The 20,734-nt window shown below is 48.0% G+C and overlaps 2 protein-coding genes across 4 annotated transcripts in view; one reads left to right on the top strand and one right to left on the bottom strand.

Annotated features, from left to right (window-relative positions):
* Positions 1-20,734, bottom strand: part of LOC118654986 (zinc finger protein 260-like) — a 32,843-nt gene that overhangs the window by 5,871 nt on the left and 6,238 nt on the right. For 2 of the 3 annotated variants that reach the window (XM_036306304.1, XM_036306306.1), the window contains exon 2: positions 12,011-12,078. In XM_036306304.1, coding sequence (XP_036162197.1) covers positions 12,011-12,078 — 68 coding nt within the window. Of the gene's footprint in view, positions 1-623; positions 1,022-12,010; positions 12,079-20,734 lie in introns of those variants that run through there. The other variant, XM_036306305.1, reaches the window with a different exon arrangement.
* On the top strand, positions 15,062-19,370 carry LOC118654987 (lamin-B2-like). The gene has a single exon (XM_036306307.1). It carries the CDS (start codon positions 15,062-15,064, stop codon positions 16,952-16,954), a length of 1,893 nt encoding a protein of 630 aa, XP_036162200.1. The 3' UTR covers positions 16,955-19,370.

The following is a 20,734-nucleotide window of genomic DNA, read 5'->3' as shown; positions in this document are numbered from 1 at the left end:
CTGCACTCCCTCAGCCCCAGCCCCCACAGGGCTCTCCTTGGCCTCTGACTTAACTCAGCATTTATTGTCCAGAGAATGCTTGCCAACATCTCTCACTTAACCGCCACTCAAGTCCCACACCCGATGGCGTTCTGACCATGCCCAGTGAGTTTCACAGATGATCACTCAAGCCTCTAAGCTAATCCACAAGACTGACTGCAACTCGCCAAAACCAGGCCACACCAAGGGTCATAAAAACCTGGTGAGTGTTTAGAGAATTAATATGTACCAGTCCTAGTCTTATCTTGTTTTGAGTACTTCTTTAGCCTCCAGTTACTCTCAGGTCCATTCATCTTTTAAAGGCCTTGGCCACTGCAAAATGATTACCTCTCCCCCACACTCTACATGACAACTTCTATCTCTCTGCTGTGTTGTGACACCCAACTTCCACAGTGGCCCCAGCAGGAAAGCTAGACCTCAGGATCACACTGTCCCTTCTGAGCTACTACTACCATTACCAACCTCACCATGATTCGTTGTATTAAAGTGATCTACAGCCCTGGCTCATGTGTGTCAGTTGGTTGAGTAGAGACCCATGCACTGGTGAGGTCATATCCTGGGTTGTATACATTTAAAAAACATACCTGCTGGTTCTTGAATCAGCTCACTCTTCAACCAAAGCCTTTTCACATTCTGGAAATTATGCCCTGGAGAAGAGGTTGTCAACCTTTCGGACCTCACGGAGCACCAGTCGTCCACGGACAACTGGTTGGCCACGACTGCCCTGGATGACCTCACAATCATCCCACTGGTTGCCAGGAAGAAGGTTCACTTCACAAAGCCCTACTCATGGCCTTAGGATTCTGGGCTTGGTGTCTGTTCAAAGTACCCAGGTCCAGGGGCTACAAGAGGGGCTGGACAGTGCCAGGACAACACTCTTGCTGAGGCCACAAGAGTGTGAGGCCCTGAAATAATATTCATGAACCAGAACACCTAATTCATTCTGTATTTGCAGGAATTCGTGTAAAGAAAATGGTCTGTTGAGAGCCTGGCAAACACCGCCAGGCTCTATGGGCTCAGACTGCTCAGTGCCCTTGCCCAGCCCAGAGGCCAGGTGCCCTCCAGATGCCTGTATTACCTCAGGCTCAGTCCTCAGTGCTCACTCTTGCCAGTTACCTTATCATTAACAGGACTTCCCCTTCCTGTCCACAGCTGCTGTCCTCTGTCTTCCAGTCTGTTCTTCCTCTGAGCAATGTAAGGAAAAGTTAGAACCCTACCCCACAAAACGTCCCTCTTCTTTTCACAACCATCTATGGCCCCAGTGTTCTGAGAGTGAAAGTAAACCTCCTCCTGCAAAACCACACCTCGTCTCTTTGTTGCCTTTACTCCCACAATAGGCCCGGGATTCTGAATCCTCCAGGCTTAGCTGCACCACCGTGTCCTTACAAGGTGGCATTGCAGCCTGTAGCCCTGTTTCCCCATCACACCTGTGTCATCCAGGAGCGACTCACTGTTCTGGATGCGGCTTCCTGGGCTGCAGTTAATGAGAGGCGCCAGTCCCCAGGCTGGAGGGTTAAATGGGGTCAGGCTGAGATAAAGCTTAAGCAGAGAGGAGTTTGGGAGGCATGGAGTTCCCAATCCTGGCCTGTTGGCAGTCAACAAGCCTCAGACACACCCTGCACAGCAAGGACGCTGCCTACTAGGCCTCCTCCTACTCATGTCCAGTGGGCTGAAGCCTGTGAGTCCTTAAACAAACGGAAGAGGTAAAAATGCCCGCCAGGAGGAGAAAGGTGGACGTCCTGCCCTAACCGGATGCACTGACACCAAAATGCTCTGTAGCTCCGCCCACGTGGGCCCATTCCTTTCTGGGTAATGTAGTTTTCTCAAACGCCAACGGGAGGGCTAGCATGCAGGCCAATGACACTAGTGAATAAAGGTGATGTGGTTCAGCAAGTGGCCCTGGGGAAGGACAAGATGGGACCAGAGGCCTGGTTAACTGGAACAGACAGGCAGATCTCCCAGGAGCGGGGCGTGGGGAGGACTGGGAGAGATCCCCCAAGGAATATATGCGCAGGCGAAAATGGGAGACATCTGTAATACTATCAATGATAAAAAATACGTTTTATTTTAAATAATATAGCCCAACTGCTATGGCTCAATGGTTGAGCACTGACCTATGATCCATGAGGTCATGGTACTATTCTTGGTCAGGGAACATAAATGGGTTGTAGGTTCAATTCTCAGTTTGGTGGGGGTGGGGATGGGAGTGGGGACCTGCAGGAGGCAGCAAATCCGTGATTCTCTCTAATCATTGATGTTTTTATCTCTCCATCTCCCTCCCTCTCTCTAAAATCAATAAAACTATATTTTTAAAGTATATACATATATGCATAGCCCAAGGACATAGACAATAATGTAGTGAGGGCAAGAATGGTGGGGGCAGGATAAAAGGAAGCAAAGGGGGATGAGGATGGAGTAAACTCGGGCTATTTATTATGGAGTCAACAATAACAACAATGGTTTGCCCACATGGCATGGCTCAGTGGTTGGGCATGGACCCAAGAACCAAGGTATCTCTGGTTTGATTCCAGGACAGGGCACATGATCAGGTTGGGAGCCCCATCCCTGTAGGGAGCACGCATGAGGCAACGGGTCAATAATTCTCTCTCATCATTGATGTTTCTCCATCTCCCTCTTTCTCTAAAAAATCAAATAGTGTTAAGATTGGTTTGAGTCGCTGTAACCGGTTTGGCTCAGTGGATAGAGCATTGGCCTGTGAACTGAAGGGACCTGGGTTCAATTCCTGTCAAGGACATGTGCCTTGGTTGCCAGCACATCCCCAGTGGGGGGTGTGCAGGAGGCAGCTGATCAATGTTTCTCTCTTATTGATGTTTCTAACTCTCTATCCCTCTCCCTTCCTGTCTATATAAAAATCACTAAAATGTATTTTTAGAAAAAATATATTGATTTGAGTCAACAACACCGAGGTGAATGAGGGCCATCATGTTTTCTCCCAAGTCCTCGAAACAAAATAATGCCTTGGTTTCTCTTTATAGAAGATGTCCAGGCATAACTGTGTTCAGAAACAGGAAGCATCCTGCAGTGGGTCTGCCTCAGCTTGGTCTGTAGGGTTTCAGTTCGTTACTTCATGTTAGAAAAGATTTCACAACACAAGTTCAGCAGATTTTGAGGGTACATTAATTAAAGCTGGGGATAATGAAAAAAAAAAAAGGAAGGCCTTATGTTAGAACAAGCCACAGCACAGAGACTAGGTGTGGCTCCTTTGCCACTCTAGGGAAATAAATGAGCCAAAGTGAGGCTGCTGTTAGCTCACTGGGCATTCAGAGAAAAGGAGGCCTTGAGGGCAGATTCTGGGGGTTAGCCCAGGATGAGCTGCCACTGCTCACTGCTACCCTGGTTACAGATGAGTGGGATCATTGAAAATCTTAGGAAAGGCCAGGTGGTGTGGTTCAGTGGTTGAGTGTTAACCTATAACGCTGCAGGTCTCTGATTGATTTCTGGTGAGGACACATGCTCAGGTGGTGGGTGGATTCATACTGTGGTGCTTGCAGGAGGCAGTCTATCATTGATTCCCGCTCATCTTTGATATTTCTCTCTCTCTCTATCACCCTCCCTTCTCTGAAATCAATAAAAATATATTTTTTGAATATACAGTGGGGCCTTGACTTACGAGTTTAATTCGTTCCGTAACAGAGCTCATAACTCAAATTACTCGTATGTCAAATCACTGTGACGTTCGCTGCGCCAACGAATGTCACAGGTGGGGTATCTGAAGCTGGCTTGTAACCCGAATTTTTTTGAGCTTGCAACTCAAAGCAAAAAATCGGCCGAGAGACGGCTCATATCTCAAAAAAACTCATTACTCGGGACACTCGTAAGTCAAGGCCTCACTGTATGTTTTAAATCAACTATACTTACATCAAAGTTTAAAATGTTTAAAAGTTGCCACTTCACATTATTTTACTACTTTATCATGAATGTTCTTCAGTATATTTGTACCGACTATATCAGCATGTTGGAAATAATATATAATGATTTGCTACTGAAATATCTTAGTAGGCCCATGCTCAGTCCCATCATTTTGTCAGTTTAAAACTGATCATGATGAGAGTATTTAACGCCAGGAAAATTGACAAATAATACAATACTTAACTTCACTTAATGTGCTATTGAATGCTTTGACTTTAATTGAGTGGTGGAGAATGTTAGCAACGTAGATTAAACTTAAAAGTGTATCATGTAAGTGGGCATTAAATTGTGCATAAGATAAAATTTGGAAAAAAAACTCAATTTGGCTTCCAGTATTAAAAATTTATAGTTCCAGCCCTAACCGGTTTGACTCAGTGGATATAGTGTCAGCCTGTGGACTCAAGGGTCCCAGGTTCGATCCGGTCAAGGGCATGTACCTTGGTTGCAGGCATATCCCCAGTAGGCGGTGTGCAGGAGGCACTGATCGATGTTTCTCTCTCATCGATGTTTCTATCTCTCTATCCCTCTCCCTTCCTCTCTATAAATAACCAATAAAATATACTAAAAAAACTTTTTTATAGTTCCAAATGGCAAAGAAACCAGTTGTGTCTTTAAGGAATGAGTGAAGTGAATATAGATGTCTTAGATGCTGAACAGTTCTTCTATTGGTTAAATCCTAACTTCATTTTAAAAGTTGCAAAAGTTTCTGACCAGATTTTTTTTTTTTTTATTGATTTTTTACAGAGAGGAAGGGAGAGAGATAGAGAGTTAGAAACATCGATGAGAGAGAAACATCGATCAGCTGCCTCCTGCACATCTCCCACTGGGGATATGCCCGCAACCAAGGTACATGCCCTTGACCGGAATCGAACCTGGGACCCTTCAGTCCGCAGGCCGACGCCCTATCCACTGAGCCAAACCGGTTTCGGCCTGACCAGATTTTTTAACAAATAGATAAAGACGGCTAGTCCGACTGCAGTGGTGTCTTACAACAAAGAGATAAAGACAAGGTGTATAAATGCATAAAGAAATGCTCACCTTGGAAACCAAGATGGCGGCATAGGTAAACACCGGAGTCAGCTGCCTCGAACAACCACTTCAAAAATACAACTAAAAGACGGAACGGACATCGCCCAGAACCACAGGAAGGCTGAGGGGAAATTCTTCAACTAGAAGGAAAGAGAACAGCATACCGAGACTCAGAGGAGGCGCAGTGCGGAAAATACAAAGGTGCGGAGGTGCACGCGGAGCGGGCTGGTGGCTGAGGGCGGGGTTGTCGTTTTCAATTGGGAGGGAATCTCAGATTCTGAGCTCCAGTTCTGGGCGAGTCTCAAGGGACCCAGACTCAAACGGGAAAAGCGGGACTGTCTGGCATTGGTCGGAACGTGAGGGCAGCTTTCTCTCCGAGGTTTGCAGCAGTTGCTGGGACTCTGAGAGACAGACCCTCTGGGAACAGGACTGAGAGCAGCCATAACTGCTTCCTCCACCCGCCCTGTTAATCCAGTGCGACCCGCCCCGCCCAAGCCCTGCACGGAGCCATTTGCCAGATAGCCTCAGGCAAAGGCTAGATTAGCACCTCCCCAGAGGACAGAAGTTTTCCCACTGCAGACACAGCTGATTCTCACAGCCAGTTGGCCTGGAGGTCAAATCCGCATAGTATTACCTACAACAATCAAGGCTTAACAACAAGACTGCGCAAAGAGACCACCAGGGGGTGCACCAAGAAAGCATAAAAAAAATGTGGAGACAAAGAAACAGGACAAAATTGTCAATGGAGGATATTGAGTTCAGAACCACACTTTTAAGGTCTCTCAAGAACTGTCTAGAAGCCGCCGATAAACCTATTGAGATCTACAATAAATCTAATGAGACCCTCGATGTTATGATGAAGAACCAACTAAAAATTAAGCATACACGGACTGAAATAAAGAATATTATACAGACTCCCAAAAGCAGACCAGAGGAGCACAAGAATCAAGGCAAAGATTTGAAATGCGAAGAAGCAAAAAACACCCAACAAGAAAAGCAAAATGAAAAAAGAATCCAGAAATACGAAGATAGTGTAAGGAGCCTCTGGGACAGCTTCAAGCGCACCAACATCAGAATTATAGGGGTTCCAGAAGATGAGAGAGAGCAAGATATTGAAAACCTATTTGAAGAAATAATGACAGAAAACTTCCCCTACCTGGTGAAAGAAATAGACTTACAACTCCAGGAAGCGCAGAGAACCCCAAACAAAAGGAATCCAAAGAGGACCACATCAAGACACATGATAATTAAAATGCCAAGAGCAAAAGACAAAGAGAGAATCTTAAAAGCAGCAAGAGAAAGAAACTCAGTTACCTACAAGGGAATACCCATACGACTGTCAGCTGATTTCTCAACAGAAACTTTGCAGGACAGAAGGGAGAGGCAAGAAATATTCAAAGTGATGAATGCCAAGAACCTACAACCAAGATTACTGTATCCAGCAAAGCTATCATTCAGAATTGAAGGTCAGATAAAGAGCTTCACAGATAAGGAAAAGCTAAAGGAGTTCATCACCACCAAACCAGTATTATATGAAATGCTGATAGGTATCCTTTAAGAAGAGGAAGAAGAAGAAAAAGGTAAAGATACAAATTATGAACAACAAATACGCATCTATCAACAAGTGAATCTAAGAATCAAGTGAATAAATAATCTGATGAACAGAATGAACTGTTGATTATAATAGAATCAGGGACATAGAAAGGGAATGGACTGACTATTCTTGAGGGGGTAAGGGGTGTGGGAGATGGGGGAAGAGACTGGACAAAAATCGTGCACCTATGGATGAGGACAGTGGGGGAGTAAGGGCAGAGGGTGGGGTGGGAACTGGGTGGAGGGGAGCTATCGGTGGGGAAAAAAAGACAAACAAATGTAATAATCTGAACAATAAAGATTTAATTAAAAAAAAGAAAAAAAAATGCTCACCATAAAAATTTCTTATGGAAATGGTTTTAAAACAAAACAAGTTAACACTATACTGATTTTTGGGCCTACAATTTAAAAGTATAAAACCTCTCATGAGCTCATATGAATAAAGAAAAAACAACTAGAATTTTCATTATTGTGTGTGTCTGTGATGTCAAAGGGAATGACCACTTTAGATCACAGTTCTGCATATCTTCAAAAGTAAAACACGCAATTACACTGTAACAGGTAAGTAAAACATACATGTATATAAAGAACTGAATGCGAGAGATCCAAGATGGCGGCCGACATGACACAGGCTGCAGCATCACATCGCAGTACAGACGTCTCTGAGCCTCATCAAGGAGCTCCCACACCTCCTGAGAGAAGCCAATGGCCATGACCTCAAACTTCATATCCTGTCGTAATGGGGACAGTTCAGTCCATGACCAGCTTCTCTCCTAGCCGTTTTCTTTCATCATACTTCCCACTATCCATATCCATCTGCTCCCTCTACTCCCACCTCACAGAAAATAGCAGGCCTTGGATCCATCAGAGTCACTCTCTTCTTATATTGCTACTGATACTGTTTCTTCCCACAGCCATAAAGCAGATGCCCAGATTGATTATACCTGACATCAGGGGCACGCATTTAGGGTCAACGCAATGGGTGTCACCAACACAGCGGACAGATAAATGTTGGCTGTAAAGAGAGATGTGACTGATTTGAAACTGGTCTTGTGTAGCAATATCCTTGTTGTCCCACAGATTCCACCTCCAAGACGCCAAAAAACATGGCATCACTCCTCACCCTTTCGATTCCGATCCTAGGGTGCTGAGGCCAACACTTTTTGCTACCTGTTCCACATAATTCTTTGTATCACACTTCTCTCATACAGCTTCATTCCCAGAGTCACAACTTCAAAGACAACACATATAAGCTATGTAGAGGAGGGGTTGTTTTCTAATCACCTTTTTAAAACATTCTAACTCACCTCCTCTATAATATATTTCTCTCCTACCATCTCTCTTCCAAAATCCAGTAGATATTTTCAAGCCCAGGTGACACTGATGTCTGCTATCGCATTCCTATGTTCACTGTAACAGCCCCACAACAACAGGTAGGTGTGCACCTAAATGACACCTAAATTTTGGACCTGGCATATAGTGCCACAACATCTGTCTTTTCAGGAATTACCCTACAATTCCCCATGTCGTATCATCCAGTTAACAGCAGAAATGGACTCAACCTTCATTCCCTCTTATGTCAACATCAGGGATCTGTGGCCATGAATTCACACTCCCTCTCCAAGAGCACATCACTCCTTCTCCCACACCTCTCTCCCACCTGCACTCCCATAGCCCCAGATCCCATAGACATCTCCTTGGTCTTAGTCATTACTCAGCATGTGTGTTCCAGAGACTGCATGGCAAGTTGAAACAGTATCAAGTACTAACCTGACTCTGAATGCCCACACCCAAGACACAGCCTTCAGTTCTGCTATGAAGGCCTCCTTAACAAATTGTTTTTTCCTTCAACCTACTAACGTATTTAGAACCACATCAGATCTCAGTTATCCAGACCCCAATTCTACTGCTGCTGCACTTGATGCCTCTTCTCCACTCACAGCCCTCAGTACTCAAGTCCCACTGCCTATGGTCCTCTACCCCATGGCCAGTGAGTCTCACAGATGCCCACTCCTGCCCATAAGCATATCAACCAAACTGGATGCAGCACACCAGCCACACAAAGATCACAAGAAATTCTGGTGAGCGTTTAAGAAGTAAATATGGCCCTGGCTGGATAATAAAAGTGTTTTTCTAAAGTATTTTTAAAAGAATAATCTCTGTGTTTTCTGAACTTAAAACTGTAAGTCCATTAGTGCCCCACCCTGGGTATTGGTTACAGGTGGGTTTATTTCACATGTGACAGTTTCACAGCTTTATCTCTATGTCAGGGCTCACCAAATAGCACACATGAGAAAGGTGTACTTTGTTGCATGTCAGTTCTCATTTTCTAGAGAGGGAACACCCTTGCCTCAGTGGCAGCAAATGTTGGCAAGTAGTGAAGACTATTGCCATTGGAATCAACAGGAATGCTGACTGGTTAAAAAAGACACATCCTGGGACTGACTACAGCATTATCCTTCCTCTAGATTTGAGGTCTTGCCTGTTGAGCAATAACCTTGAGGTGGACACCATAGAGGGCCCGGGGGAATCTACAAAACCATTAGATTATTTTCTCTGCCAGTGACTTCAGCTACAGGAAATAGCGATGGAGGTCCTCAGAATGTCCTCAAATAGCATACAAGCTACAGGCCTCGGAGTAATGTTGGATTTATGCCCAGAAGAGGCACTTTTCATCTGGTTTAGCTGCAGTGTCTCCCATGAGTATGCAAACAGTGCTTATGTCCCAACTAGAGGCCCGTTGTAGGAAGAGTCCTGCAAGCACAGGGCTTCCCGAGGCTGGAACAAAGCAGAGAAGAGAGCAAAACCCATTGAGACGGCTTCCCCTCCTGCTCCCAGCCACTCAAACTGCGTTTCCCCTCATGCTCCCAGCCACTCAAACTGCGTTTCCCCTCATGCTCCCAGCTGCTGCGGCTGGGTTTCCCCTCCTGCCTCCTGCCTCCACAGCCTTGGTTCCATTCCAGTCTCCACTGCCTCTACTTTCCTCCCTTCTGTAGCACTTCGCTTCCATGTTGTATTCAGTCTTCGCTCCCAGCCAGTATATGCAAATTAACCGGCATCTTGGTTCGAGTAATTTGCATATAGCTGCTCTGACTGGCTGATGGGTGTGGCCTAAGGCATAGCAAAGGTACAGCAATTTGCATTCTTGTTTTTTATTAGTGTAGATACTAATTCCACCTCAGAGTCTTACAACAAATGACACCAGCCTATGAAATCTCATACATCATGACACATGGCCTCTTTACAGCACGTGGACAGCAGTTCGCCTAAACATTGCTGACACTTAAGTAATAAATACTGTGAACAGAGAATATAATTCATATTGTTCACAGAGCACAATAAACACTGCCTATTCAGGGTGACCAATGACCTCTATGATAAAAGAGGCACCAGACAACAAATTAGAACCACAAAGTCATGCACACTTTCTCTCAAGGCCTTGGTTGGCAATACAAAATTAGCCAATATTGAACAAAGAGTGATTTTCTGCCATCAAGCGGTGCCTTCAAAAGCACAGAAAGTTTGGGACCCACCATATCTGTTCACCTGTTCATGCTAACAGATCACTACTTTCCTGTCAATCATCCCAGGGAAAGAATACAACCAACAAAATTAAAGGTACCAAAGAAAAAACACCTTTACATAAAGATCATAAACCAGAGCAAAGGACAGCAAGAGGTTTGCAGGATGGTCATTTGGAACCTGAAACAATTCCCCACAGCATAAAGTGAGAACCACAATGTCCCTGAAGAGGTAGCACTTTTTAGCTGAGGCAGAGGGTTTTTGACAAAAGCCTGGGTCAGGTCAATTCTCTAGTCAGAGAGAAAGGAGTGAAGATCCAGCCAGGAGCTTGGAATATTCATAATTTTCTCAAGCACAACCCCAGAGTCTGCAGAGGCTGTGAGTGATGCACACTCTAAAGGTGAGCCAGGTGGTAGGGGTGAAATAGTTTCCCCACAAATACTCTCAGTGACATCTATCAGGTAGGAGGTCTGACTGGGTTAGCAGGTGCAATGCAGTTTCTGAAAACCACTATTGTACCTGAAACTTACCAGGAATCTAGCGGAGTGTATGTTCTGATAAAAGGGATTCTTATTCAGGTAAATGGGTGTAAAGTTCCTCCATTGGTATTGTTATTCTGAGTGAGAAAGATAAAATATTGCCTGCACATTTAAAGCTTTTCTCCAGTGTATACTTTCAAGTGTTGAACGAGGAAAGATTGGTAGCGAAAAGATTTCCCACATTTAATACACTCAGGAGGTGCTTTTCCAGTGTGAACTCTATGGTGTCGAATGAGATTAGAGCTTGTGCTAAAGGACTTCCCACAATCACTACACTCATATGGCTTTTCTCCAGTGTGAACTCTCCGATGATTATTGAGAGTAGAGATTTGCCTGAATGACTTCCCACAGTCACTACACTCATACGGCTTTTCTCCAGATTGAACTCTCTCGTGTACAGTGAGGACAGACCTATTACTGATGAACTTCCCACAATCACTACACTCAGATGGCTTTTCTCCAGTGTGAACGCTTTGATGGTTATTTAGAGTAGAGATTTGCCTGAATGACATCCCACAGTCACTACACTCATACGGCTTTTTGCCAGTGTGAACTCTCTCGTGTACAGTGAGGACAGACCTATTACTGATGAACTTCCCACAATCACTACACTCAGATGGCTTTTCTCCAGTGTGAACGCTTTGATGGTTATTTAGAGTAGAGATTTGCCTGAATGACTTCCCACAGTCACTACACTCATACGGCTTTTCTCCGATGTGAACTCTCTGATGGTTTTTCACAGCAGAGGTTTGCCTGAATGACATCCCACATTTGCTACACTCATAAGGTTTTTCTCCAGTGTGAACTCTCCTATGTCTATTGAGGTTAAAGATACATCTGAAAACTTTCCCACATATATTGCATTCATATTTCACTTCTCCAGAGCAGATACCCAAATGTTGAACAAGGTTCTGGTTGTGGCTGGCAGCTTTTTCACATTCATACCATTGGTGATGCCTGTCTCTATTGAGAAATTCTTCTGAAATCTCACTGCCACTGTGTGGCTCCTCAGTGTTGGGAGTGGCCTGGTTCTGGAGAAGCTCTGAGATGGCTGGGAAGTCTTCCCCAACCTGCCTACTGGATGAAGGAAGCCCTGGTAAGTAGAAGCTGCACCAATTCACAAATGAGGCCCTGTCCACAGCTCCTTTCCAGGGCTTCTCTCCACCGGCTTCCCTCTGTTGCTGGTGAGGGTTTGCACTGAAACACAAGCCTCTCACACATGCATCACTGATAAAGGCTTTCTGCTCAAAGTCTGCTGCTTGTGACTCAGTCAGATGCAGAATATCTTTTAACAATGAGAAACACCTCCCACAGACATGGCTCTTTAGGGTTGCGGAGGCTGTCTTAGAAGCACTGACCTGTGACTCTCCTATGGATACATTCTGCTCAGAACAGGCCTCCACATCATCCGTTTTATGCCAACAACCTGAAAACAGAAAAATAGTGCCGAAATGAATGTCGACGGTGGTGACAGGGAGAAGTGCCTTTACAAAAGTGTGTTGCACTTAACACGTTGATTCCATGCATTTGTCTGACAGTAACATAACTATAGGAAGAATATATAAGATGCTCCTGTGAAGTTCTGTGCTACTGAATAATATAAAACGGGGAAGATCCCAAACAAAATATAAACAAACATGGCAAGCACCCCATGGAATAGAAGCTGGATCGTCTGCTCATTCCTCTGCTAACAGTGTTCAGCTGGGCTTGTCTGATGGTGACATGGGCAAGCTGTGCAGAAGGTTGCTTACATCTTATTCCAAGTAAAATACAAGAAATGGGGTGGTTGTGTTGAGGACTACATAAGCACGTGTGTGCACATGTGCAGGTTAACATTTGAGAATACTGCAGACAGAGCCTTACAGGTGGACAGGGGATGCAAAAAGGCCACAGAGGTAAAGGTAGCTAAAATCCAGGAAGTCACAGATCAAAAGAGAAGTCAGCAAAGTGTCAAGCATGGGAATGAAAAGGTAGAAATGAGCTGCTGCCAGTGGCACTTGAACCTAAACTCTGTTGGACATGAGCAGGTTCCTGGTTTTCTCTAAACACAGCCCTTAGGGCAAAGCTCTACCAGGTGCACCTCAACCGGGCTCGACTACCTCTTAGATCACTGGTTCTCAACCTGTGGGTCGCGACCCCTTTGGTGGTCGAACGACCCTTTCCCACGGGTCACCTAAGACTATCATGCATATCAGATATTTACATTACAATTCATAACAGTAGCAATATTACACTTATGAAGTAGCAACGAAAATAATTTTATGGTTGGGTCAGAACATGAGGAACTGTATTTAAAGGGCCCGAAGGTGAGAACCACTGTCTTAGATCATCCTGCAAGTTCACCCTGTGAAAAAAAAAGACTAGGGTTCTCTTTGCACCTTCTACTGTACAAGCACATAAAACACAAATATTCTGACTTTTACCGAAAGACAACAGAGGTGAGCAGCCAGCACCAGCTCTTATCAACACAGCATGTCATAGCATCCAGGGAACAGAGTATTACAAACAATGGAAGGAATGTCTTACAAGAACCGCACGTGGTTCATGTAGGTAAAAACCATCACCTGGCATAGTCACAAACAGCCTTTAGCTGAGGAAGGGGTCAGAAGTGGAAGCCACGCATGTGGACATAGTCCCCCTCACAGGAAAAGGAAGTTCGAGGTGGGACCCATTAAGGATTCTGCAACAATCCTGATTCCCAGACACTTCCTGCACTATTTGAGGCGATGGGTTTGAGGGTTATTTATGGAGTCTTTTGCTCAGGGATCTCTACACACCACAAGTCAGCACCGGAAGCCACAGCACATTTATAGGACAGTTGGGAAAACTAGCCCATGGTCTGGCGGTGGGAGAGAGAAAGCTACATTTGGAAAAGAAAGGAAGAGAGGACATCACTTCAGGACACTAGGAGAGATGTGAAGGTCTTACCTACAGATGACCTAGGAGCAAAAACTTCCAGCATCACTTTGCAGTACAGAAGTCTCTGCGCCTCATCAAGGAGCCCCCACTCCTCCTGAGAGAAGGCAATGGCCACGTCCTCAAAGTTCATATCCTGTCGTAATGGAGACAGTTCAGTCCATGATCAGCTTCTCTCCTAGGCTTTAATTTCATCATACTTTCCACTCTCCATATCCATCTGTTCCCTCCACTCCCACATCACAGAAAAGAGCAGGCCTTGAATAAATCAGAGTCATTCTCTCCTTATATTCCTACTGATCCTGTGTCTTCCCACAATAGAGCAGATGCCCAGATTGATTGTACCTGACCTCAGGGCTTCACATTTAGAGTCAATGCAATGGGTGTCCCAACATAGGGTACATAGAAATGTTTATCAAAAACACACATGTGAGTGATTTGACACTGGTCTTGTGGAGCAATATCCTTGTTGTCCCACAGATTCCACCTCCAAGACCCCGAAAAACATGGCATCACTCGTCACCCTTTTGATTCCAATCTTAGGTTGCTGAGGCCAACACTTTCCCCACCTTTTCCACATAATTTTTTGTATCCCACTTCTCTCATGCAGCTTCATTCCGAGAGTCACATCTTCAAAGATAACACATCTGTGCCATGAAGAGGAGAGGATGTTTTCTAATCACCGTCTTTTCAACATTCTGACTCGCCTCCTCTGTATGTATTTCTCTCTTACCCTTCTCCCTTCCCCAAGCCAGTAGAGATTTTCCAGCCCAGGTGACACTGATGTATGCTATCCCATTGCTATTGATCACTGTATCAGCCCAACAACAACAGGCAGGTGTGCACCTATATGACACCTAAATTCTGGAACTGGCATGTACTGCCACAACACCCGTCTTTTCAGGAATTACCCATGTTGTGTCATCCAGTTATCACCAGAAACGGACTCAACCTTCATTCCCTCTATGTCAATATCAGGGATCTGTGGCGATGAATTCACACTCCCTCTCCAAGAGCACATCACTCCTTCTCCCACACCTCTCTCACACCTGCACTCCCGTGGCCCCAGCTCCCACAGACATCTCCTTGGTCTTAGTCATTACTCAGCATGTGTTTTCCAGAAAATGCACACCAAATTCAAACAGTATCACGTACTAACCTGAGTCTGATTGTCCAAACACAGCCTTCAGTTCTGCTATGAAGGCCTCCCTCCCAACTTGTTTTTTCCTTCAACCTTGTCTACTGAAAACTACATCAGATCTCAGTTATCCAGAGCCCACCTCTACTGCTGCTGCACTGATGTCTCTTCTCCACTCACACCCTTCAGTACTCAAGTACCACTGCCTACGGTCCTCTACCCCATGCCCACAGATGCCCACTCATGCCCATAAGCAAACCAACCAAACTGGTTGCAACACACCACACCACACCACACCACACAAAGGGTCACAAGAAATTCTGGTGAGTGTTTAAGAAATAAATATGGGGATTGAATGAGCCCGCCGAGCCGCGGCCGCCGTGAGGAACCGCGCGGGCCCCGAGGAGCCGCCGACGCCGCCGCTGCCGCCGCCATGGCCACGGCCATGCCGCTGTCCGGCCGCAAGGGCGGGCCCGCCACGCCGCTGTCGCCCACGCGCCTGTCGAGGCTGCAGGAGAAGGAGGAGCTGCGCGAGCTCAATGACCGCCTGGCGCACTACATCGACCGCGTCCGCGCGCTGGAGCTGGAGAATGACCGGCTCCTGCTCAAGATCTCCGAGCGGGAGGACGTGACCACGCGCGAGGTAAGTGGCATTAAGACGCTGTACGAATCGGAGCTGGCCGATGCCCGCCGAGTGCTGGATGAGACAGCCCGGGAGCGGGCCCGCCTGCAGATCGAAATAGGGAAACTGAGGTCTGAGGTGGAAGAGGCCAACAAAAGCTCCAAGAAGAGGGATGGTGAGCTCACGGTGGCCCAGGGCCGCGTGAAGGAACTGGAGTCCCTATTCCACCGGAGTGAGGCGGAGCTGGCCGCTGCCCTCAGTGATAAGCGCAGCCTCGAGAGTGATGTGGCCGAGCTTCGGGCCCAGCTGGCCAAGGCAGAGGACGGTCATGCAGTGGCCAAGAAGCAGCTGGAGAAGGAGACGCTGATGCGCGTGGACCTGGAGAACCGCTGTCAGAGCCTGCAGGAGGAGCTCGACTTCCGCAAGAGCGTCTTCGAGGAGGAGGTGCGGGAGACACGCCGGCAGCATGAGCGGCACCTAGTGGAGGTGGACAGCGGCCGGCAGCAGGAGTACGACTTCAAGATGGCACAGGCACTGGAGGAGCTGCGAAGCCAGCACGACGAGCAAGTGCGGCTCTACAAGCTGGAGCTGGAGCAGGCCTACCAGGCCAAGCTGGACAATGCCAAGCTGTGCTCTGACCAGAATGATAAGGCCGCCAGCGCTGCCCGTGAGGAGCTGAAGGAGGCACGCATGCGAGTTGAGTCCCTCAGCTACCAGCTCTCCAGCCTCCAGAAGCAGGCTAGTGCAGCTGAGGACCGGATCCGGGAGCTGGAGGAGGCCATGGCCGGGGAGCGTGACAGGTTCCGGAAGATGCTGGATGCTAAGGAGCTGGAGATGACGGAAATGCGAGATGTGATGCAGCAGCAGCTGGCCGAGTACCAGGAGCTGCTGGACGTCAAGCTGGCTCTGGACATGGAGATCAGCGCCTACCGCAAGCTGCTGGAGGGCGAGGAGGAGAGGCTGAAGCTTTCCCCCAGCCCATCGTCACGGGTCACCATCTCAAGGGCCACCTCGAGCAGCGGCAGCAGTGTGTCCATGATGGGACGCTCTGGCCGCAGCAAGCGGAGGCGGCTAGAGACAGAGGAACCACCGGGCACAGGCTCCAGTGGCATCAGCTTGGGCAGTGGCAGCAGCAGCAGCAGCTTCCACCTGGCCCAGCAGGCCTCAGCCTCGGGCAGCGTTAGCATTGAGGAGATCGACCTGGAGGGCAAGTTTGTGCAGCTGAAGAACAGCTCTGACAAGGACCAGTCTCTGGGGAACTGGAGGATCAAGAGGCAGGTGCTGGAAGGGGAGGAGATTGCCTACAAGTTCACACCCAAGTATGTGCTTCGGGCTGGCCAGACTGTCACGGTGTGGGCAGCTGGTGCAGGAGTGGCCCACAGCCCCCCATCGACACTTGTGTGGAAGAGTCAGAACAGCTGGGGCACAGGCGGGAGCTTCCGGACTGTCCTGGTCAACGCCGATGGGGAGGAAGTGGCCATCAGAACGGTGAAACAGTCCTCGGTGGTGCGGGAGACCGAGAACGGGGAGGAGGGAGAAGAAGAGGGGGCCGAGTTTGGCGAAGAGGATCTTTTCCATCAGCAGGGGGACCCGAGGACCACCTCGCGAGGCTGCCGCGTGATGTGAACGGAACACGCCTCATCACACCTTTCTTTCCCCAGAGCCACTGAAGACTATTTTTATATCATTGGCTTTCTTCAGTCATTCACACATTTCTAGAGAATTTTTAAGCAAACTGCCAGGATGTGGGGTGGGTCTCTGTTCTATTCTGTCGGTGGGTTTCTATGGACCCTCCCTCCAACCACTGTCCAGGTGTCTTTCGGTGCCCGTTTCCCGTGGGTTGGACTCCAGGCCTAGGAACCTAATGGCTGATGGGTTTGGTCTTGGAGGCTGGAGGGGCCCACGTACTGCCCCTCCCTCCCCAGTCTAAAGGGGTGGCAGAGAAGCCGCAGGGATTCAGTAGGTGTCCTTTGTGTTATTAAGCTTTTAAAAACCAAAATCAGAGTCCAGGTTCCTGCCTGGTGAGATAGGGGTGTCCCCAGTGGGTTTGGTGGCTCTACCCACCAGAAGGTGGTGTGGGAGCTCTTGGAGTCACAGGTTTTACTGTCCGCCTGGCTTCAGGGTTGTTGCAGCTCCCACTCTGAAGGTGTTGGTGGCAGCAGGGTTTTCCGCCGGTGTCAATCAGGGCACCGTAGGGTAGGGGCTTCTTGTTCCCATGCGGCTGCCTGACAAGACCAGTAGGACAGGAGAGGAGGAAACCTGGGCAGGAGCACTTCCAACCCAAGACGCAACCAGGTCCAGTGAGGGCCCAGTGTGAACCTCGGCAGCACACGCCTCAGGTTCCAGAACCAGGTCCACGTGTAACCACTTCGTGCCTCCTGTCACGAAGAACTGACTTCAGGGTGAGCCCCTGGATGCCCCCCCACATACACCTCGTGCCGGGGCTGAATGCCAGCCTCCCGCCTCCTCACATATATATATATATAGGGTGACCCAAAAAAATGTACACACACACTTTGAATAATTATAAAGGCAGTGTTTATTAAAACACATTTCATTTTCAGAATTGAGCTACCAGCTACTACAGTGTGTACATTTTTTGTGGACACACTGCATTCTGCACATATATCACTGTTCTTGCTTCTATCTGTAACTCCTGCGGAAATTATGTTACTCAGGCCACTGCCAGCTGACCCCTTTAGGGTGGTTCCATGTCACAGGCCAGCTTCTGGCTGCCCAGTGACTCTCTGCATTAGCCTACCGTTTACAGCCCCCACCTAGATACACAGAAGTTATTTTTTTAATGGATATTTATTTTTTTACATTGGTCAGTACTCAGATTGCCGATCCTGCTTCCATGGCTCAGGCCAGCCATGGGTCAGCCCCCAGGGAGCCTGTCCATGAGCTCTGAGCCCGCGGATGGCACACTTCTTCAGAAAGGGCAGCTCAAGTCTTACTTAAACACTCGCTATGAGCCAGGGCGGCGTGCTGCCTGGGCAGCAGTCTCAGAGCACCCAGTGGCTGGCCCTGCGGGTCCCCTGGCTGGGAGAAGCACACCTGCCCATTTGCCCTGCGCACACCCCCAGGCCTGGCTTTCCTTGGGAGTTGCTTACAGTGAGGAGGGGTGGAGCCCAGTGGCTGACAACCTAAATGTGCTGTTGTGTTGAGTTCACCCATAGTCCTCCCCGTGGCCGCCCTACGTTCCCAGGCCTAGGAGGGAAGTGTGTCACCAGGACTCACAGAAGGGTCTGGTGGGCCCCAGAGAGCTTGCCCGCCTGGCAAGGCAGCACCCTGTAACCGCCCCCCCCCCCCCTTCCTGGGAGTGCTTGCAGGGCTCCTGAGGCTGAAGGTTGTGTGCACCCCCCACCCCAGACAAAAGGGGCACTGACATCCAGTGACATTTTGGGGAAATCTGGGAGATCAAAACTGGGTCCTTGAATTTGGGTCTGTGGTTTGCTAACAGTCGCTCTCAGTTACAAGCTCATGGACAGAAAGGGAGAGCCCCTCCCCCTCAGTGCTTGGCAGAGGCCTTGGGTGGAGCTGGGAAGTGGTCCAGGCCACCAGGGGGGAGGGTCATCTGGACCCGGGGGTGACACTCACCAGTAATCAAGTGTTTGGAACCATGGAGCCGAAATCAGTGTGAAATTGCTGCCATGGCCTGGGAAACAGTGCACGTGCCCTTAAACAAGCTTCGCTTTAAGCCACTTACAATGATGCAGAAGCAAGTCCTCTGTCTGAGCCCTTGTCATGTGACTGAACCCAGCACTGGTCCCAGAGAAAAACCAGACCGGCCCCCAGCAGCGGCGAGGGGCGGCCTGCGGGGAGGCGTCTGCGAGTGCACAGCCCAGAGCCCAGCCTGGCGCCCACCCAGGAAGGCATCACTCAGCTGGTTTCCTAGTGGAGACTCTGACAGCGGCCCCTGCAGTTGTGTTCACAGCCCAGCAGAGCTGCTCACCAGGTTTCCCGTCCAGCCCGACACCTCAGCACCACTAGCAGTGGAGGAGGCTTCCAGAACTGGGGCGGGGGGGGGGGGGGGGGGGGGGAGGGGGCCTGCACTTTCATTTCGGACGTATTGGTGGTTTTTAAGGTGCATGCCAAATGTGTGGTCTTTTTTTTTTTTCCCCCTCCAGTGCTTTGTAATATACATTTTCTGACTGGAAACGTTTTGTACAACACTCCAATAAACATTTTGCTTTTAAAAAAAAAAAAAAAAAAAAAAAAAAGAAAGAAATATGGCCCTAACCGGTTTGGCTCAGTGGATAGAGCATCAGCCTGCGGACTGAAGGGTCCCAGGTTCGATTCTGGTCAAGAGCATGTACCTCGGTTGCGGGCATATATACCCAGTGGGGGGTGTGCAGGAGGCAGCTGATCAATGTTTTTCATCGATGTTTCTAATTCTCTATCCCTCTCCCTTCCTCTCTGTAAAAAATCAATAAGCTATTTTAAAAAAAGAATTACGAGTTTAAAAAAAAAAGAAAGAAATATAAACCAGCCACAATCTCACCTTCTTTGAATTACTCTTCTACCTCCAATTAATAAAAGAAAAGGTGATCTACAACTACTCCCTGCTCCATAGTCTTTACTATTTTTTTAAGTAGTCGTCATCTTGAACTACTCCTCAGAGTTCCAGATGGTCATGAACTGGCCTCTGAAATATTTCATACCCTAATAGGAAAAAATAAAAGGTTTCATATTCTTCATGAACACTATTTTTCCCCCTATGAAAATCTGTCAGTTGATGGTGCTTTCTTACCATCAGGTGCTAAATGCAAACCTTTACATCGTCTGTGATTCTTACCTCTATCTCCAATTCTCCAAATTAGAAAATCCAGGTGACTACACAGAAATCATTGATCCATAATGCAACTGCTTCTTCCACATCCACAACCACCACTGTGCTCCACTTACCATCGCACTCACCAACACTATCACAGCAGCCTCCATCTTCGGCTTTCTACCACCATCCTCACACCCATACTGTGCATCGTGCTGCAGGCACAGGGAGTCTAATGAGACCTGGGTCAGATCACCTGCTCTACTGACCAATGACCCCAATGACCCCATCGCCAGCAGAACAGAAACCCAGGTTGTCACAAAGCTCCTCTGCACTTGATTCCTGTCCCACTGTTTCCAGTTCCTATTTTTGAAAAATGGACGCCTGCTGGTCCCTGAATCAGCTGAGTCTTCACTCCAAGCCTTTGCACATTCTGGAACCCACGCACGGAAGGACCTGTCACACACAATTCCACTGGCTGCCAAAATCGGGTGCCACTCATATGACCCTTGACCTGGACTTAGGGTTCTGGGCTTGGTGTCCCTTCAAGGTGCCCAGATCCAAGGTACCCCGAGAAGAGGGGCTGGACAGCCCCAGGACCCCACTATCTCAGAGGCCACGATAGTGTGAGG

The sequence above is a fragment of the Myotis myotis genome, unplaced genomic scaffold (genome assembly GCF_014108235.1).
Source record: "Myotis myotis isolate mMyoMyo1 unplaced genomic scaffold, mMyoMyo1.p scaffold_m19_p_40, whole genome shotgun sequence".
NCBI lineage: Eukaryota > Metazoa > Chordata > Mammalia > Chiroptera > Vespertilionidae > Myotis > Myotis myotis.
The sequence above is the reverse complement of the archived record's forward strand: the minus strand, read 5'-3'. Positions and strand labels throughout refer to the sequence as shown.